General features: G+C 42.3%; 1 protein-coding gene across 1 annotated transcript; it reads right to left on the bottom strand.

Annotated features, from left to right (window-relative positions):
• Positions 1-1,655: 1,655 nt before the first annotated feature.
• On the bottom strand, positions 1,656-2,082 carry LOC101646060 (zinc finger protein 706-like). Its single transcript, XM_045295832.1, has one exon. It carries the CDS (start codon positions 2,011-2,013, stop codon positions 1,783-1,785), a length of 231 nt encoding a protein of 76 aa, XP_045151767.1. The 5' UTR covers positions 2,014-2,082; the 3' UTR covers positions 1,656-1,782.
• Positions 2,083-4,672: the final 2,590 nt, after the last annotated feature.

Genomic DNA, 4,672 nt, shown 5'->3' with positions numbered 1-4,672 from the left:
TCTTGAGGCTTTTATTTTTGATCACTTGTCTGATTTATGTGTTCTGACTGTCTCCATTCTGAACTGTAAAGATAGAGAGGAATAAGGTTGCGGTTGGTCACAGATAAACTGTCCAGAGATAAGCTCATTGTGCTAGAAGAGTAGTCAGTGGGATAGCATGTAATTAGTGAGGAAGTGAGTCTAGTGAGTGAAGGGATGAAGCTGGTAGCTAAACCCTGATGGTGATCCTTAGTAGAACAAGACCCCTGTGTCTAATCCCCATGTGAAGTCCCAGTTTCCTAGAACTGTCATCTCTCTTTTCACATATTGCTGTGACTGGTACCTTGTTGAACCAGAATATATGGGATGTTTTTGGACACCGTGACTGTTGAACACCGTGTTGAACACCGTGGCTGTGGACTTCTAGGACGAATAGGCATTGTTGGATCTTTCTTAGAGGAAAATTCTATAGACATGTGATGAAGGAAACTTTTAGAAACCTGGCCTCAGTAGGTATGAATATTTTCATTTAAAAAAATGTCATACTCAATGATGCGACTCTAGTATGTGGGCTGAGTAATGGGAATACCTTGTTAAATAAACCAGTGTAAGAATTTCCTCTCAGGAGCATGCATGTCGTGCTTCCCCCATGAATATAAAGCTCTTAGTATCATACTAACTTCTTATATCGAGTGTGACTATGAGTCTACTAAGTTTCCTTACTTGTTATATAAATGTGAGTGTTGACTTTTGGTGCAGAGAGAATATGTGTGTGTTGTGCTATGTAAGTGCTCTGTGTTTTTTACAAGGTTAATATGATTCTTTCGTTATAAATAGATTGACACCCACCCAAAATCCACAGACCTAGGGAACAAAGCATTGACGTGATGTCAGGGAAGTGTTGGTTATCTTTTCAGATTTCCCATGGGATGTGCCTTGCTCCAAGAGCAGCATGTCTGATTGACATTATGACACCATTGTGGTGGGGACCTGCGTTAGGCTAGCTTGTCTAGGAAAATAAAACTATAGACACTGATATATGCATAAGAAAGCTTAATATCAAGAAATAAACTTTTATCAAGAGAATATTCCAGCCCAGTCCAACTGAAGCCCATGGGTCCAGTGCTAGCTGGAGCATCCATGGCTCAGTGTGTTCAAGTGCCCAAACTTTAGTTTTTTTGTGAGCATCAACCCTTTCTGCTGTCCAACTTAATACATGTGTATGTATCATGCACACATATGTGTCTATATATGTAACTATATAGTCACTCTGCTATATGTGCACAGAAATTCCTTGTTTTAGTTCACTAATTCATCAGTATATGAGGACCTTCAACACTACAGAAGACTACAGGACTCTAAATCCATGACTCATCACAAAATGGGTGGAAACAAATTCCCTGTTTCAGGGTTCTAATCTCAATAATTTTGCACTTCCTTTTCTATAAGATAAATGCTGTAATCTTTATCATGCTGTATTTTTTTTGATGTTGTAAAATCAAAGTACTACTTTATTAAATGAGTTATTTTACACAATATGAACATCAATATAATTACAATTGTAAAAAAATTTTTTAGCAAGGATGGACTGATTTTTGGATTTTCAAATCAGAGTCAACTGTCCATTTACACAGAATTGTCTTTGCATGAAGCCCAAAAGGGAACCGCATAAAAAAGAGTGTTTCTGTAGCCCCTTTATTTTTGCTGATCAACAGTTTGTTAGAAAAGCAGCTGCAGGTTTGTTACCTAAGGTCTGAGACAGTAGAAGAGTCAAAGGTGTCATGAATTCACCTGTAAACGACTTTATGCTTGAACATCAGCCAATTCTGGAGGAAGTGGAGTCTTAGGATGTTTGCTCTCAAAGTGCTGCTTGAAGGTCTTAGGGTCTGGCATTTGTGTCCTACAGACAGTGCAGGTATACATTAAAGCAGCTTTGGCAGCAGCCTTTTGGTCATGCCCTTGTTTCTTCTTTTGTCCAGCTTGCTTTTTGGCATTTTTCTGCTGAGACTGGATCTTCTGCTGCCCACGAGCCATATCCGGGCTGGGACAGTCTTGCGTAGGAGAGACCGCGCAGCTGGAGAGGGCCGGCGGAGGTCGCCGGAGGGAGAGCCATGCTGTATTTTTTTAAATCATTTTGAAAAGACTTGTTTTATTCAGCAAGGTAACTCTGTTGCCATTGTGTGCCCTCTCTTCAGTCTGGGTTTAGCGTGTGGCCGGATTACTAGACGTTCTTTGTCTTCCAGTCAGTACACACACATCTTCACTGTTTGAGAGGTGTTCACAGCTGTTAAGGAACCTTCATAAAGCTGAGGATTGTTTCTTGGGACATTGCTGTAGGACAGTAACATTTCCCCCATTACAAATGGTATATTCACAGCTATGAGAGAGAGGAGCAGAATTACAAGTTCAGCCCTTCTCTAAGGCAGCTGCTTTTCTAGGGTTTGTTTACAACCTACATGAGATCACTCCCTTCAGACCTGCAGTTAACACCTTTTCTGGTCATCGATTCCTATGCTTTCTCTGAAGTGAAAACTGGTTCTGACCGAAGTGACGATCTTTGGAGGCAAATAGTTCACACACACATTATTTTAACTTCTAAGGAAGCCCGGTACTTGACTTCACAGATCTCAGGGCTTTGGAACATAATAATACAGATAGAGATGTTTTCTTGGGGAAACTACGAAACTGAGAATTCCGAGACTACAATAGGAAACCCACCCTGACAGCATCTCTACCTGCTTCAGAGCCTGGTTCTTGTGCTCACTTGATCATAAACATCCCTGTAGCCCACTCCTGAAGGTGAGGTTTGTACCTGGGTTCACACTGACTTCCCTCACTGTGTCTCACACAGTACCAGCTGGCCTACCCCACATTCCAGCTATGGCTTTACAGATCGAGCTCATCCTTGGCACCTTCTCTGTAGATGATGAATCAGGTCTTCATGGAGCCTGCTTATTCTTAGCACAAGCGTCAGGTTATATTGGGCAATCCACTGCAACCCTTGTGGAGCCTGGCACACCCAGAACATCAGTGATTACTGAAGAGGAATGCAGAGGGTGCACAGCTCCGAGACTGCCCCAAGTCTCCCCTAGGCTCCTCCAGAGTCATGCGTATACACCTACTTGATGTTGAATAGCTTCCATGGTCTCTTACTTTCACTCGGCTTCCCCATTCTCTCTGCTTAGGTTAAGTTCTTGTCTGCTACCTGTTTAGTGTTTCCTGTGTGTATGTGTGATCAAAGGTGTTCCTAAATGCTGCCCAGTATTCCCTAAGAATACCTCCCAGAAGCAAACCACCGTGATCAACCTTGGGTCTACTCCAACTTCATCTGGACTAACCCAAGGATGGCTATTCCAATAAACAAGGTATCTGGAGGATACATTATATTGATTTATTGATCATGCTGAAGTTATTCTGGGTAATCACCATTTAATCTGTCTCTCGCCTCCCCTTTACTTTCCAGTTCGTGCTCAGGACCCAGGTGACCCTGGAAACAGATAATTCGAGGTGCTGAAATCGGGACAGATGTGGATCTCAGATCAGGCTATGATGTGTGGAAACATAGTAGATCATTCTTGGTTAGATGTTTTGTGCTGCCTGGAAGGTAACAGATCCTGGAACCTGGGCAGGGGGACTTATCCTAGGCCAGGTACCCTCAGCCAGTAGGTATGTAAGACAGGCTCAGGGAGGAACACTGCCTTTTGCTTCTTGAAGCCCCTGAGTTTGAGCTCAAAGGTATTCAGTCCTTTGCCATTATCCTGACGATGAAGTGTCCACTAATGACTTCTTATTTGCTGATTTGTCTACTCCTAGGCCTCACTTTCACTCCAGAGCTTATTGAGATATCCATGTGCCTGGTCAGCATTTTACAGGTTAGGTCAGAGAGGGGTTGGCCCGCTGTTGTTATCGTGAGTAACTCTTTGAGGACTTACTTCTTCATGAGAGGAGAACCCCAGTGTACTCTGACAGGGAGTTCCTGGCACTGGACACACAGGGTGTCCATAGGATCGACACGTTTCAAGTTTGGGAGTGAAGATAGAGTTCCACTTGTAGTATGTTCTGTGAGGTTAAGTTGTTGGCTCACACCAATCTAAAGGACGCACGGAGCCAAATATTTTAGGGTCACCAGCTAACACTGGTAGAGGGGGTAGACAAAATCTTTCTCTAGACCCTTTCCCTAGGTTAGTTTTGAAAAATGGATACAGTGGTTCCAATGTATGTACCTTTAATTTTCTGCCTCCTGCATCTTTTGTGACTTGAGTGTCTCCTGGGATTGAGGGGCAGGAGGGGGTCGATGACAGAATAACCAGTAATGAATTTCCCTTATTTAACATGGGTTTTGAAATTGGGATTTACAAATTAGTAAATAAGTACAATTGAACCCTCTGGCACCTTGCTTATTACTTAACACATCCCTGCATTTGTGTAAGAGCAGAAAAGACTGCTTGAGGCCAGGACACAGTAGAGGGGAGATCCACAAGAGACCTTGGACATGATATTATTTATCACATATAAACATTTATAAACCACTTTATTTTGCCAACTACCGTGAATCAGACACAAATAATTTAAAAGTTTACTGAAATATGCTTGTGTTTCCTGGTTAGTTCCTTACATTTAGGTAAAATCCAAGAGAGAAGACAGCTCCAGATACATAATTAGCAATTTGAGTTTCTTGGTGGGTTAGATTTGG

Source organism: Echinops telfairi, unplaced genomic scaffold (assembly GCF_000313985.2).
Source record: "Echinops telfairi isolate 266 unplaced genomic scaffold, ASM31398v2 ScPeMD7_5868;HRSCAF=6743_1, whole genome shotgun sequence".
Lineage (NCBI taxonomy): Eukaryota > Metazoa > Chordata > Mammalia > Afrosoricida > Tenrecidae > Echinops > Echinops telfairi.
Note: the sequence above shows the minus strand (reverse complement) of the source record. Positions and strands in the feature narration are given on the sequence as shown.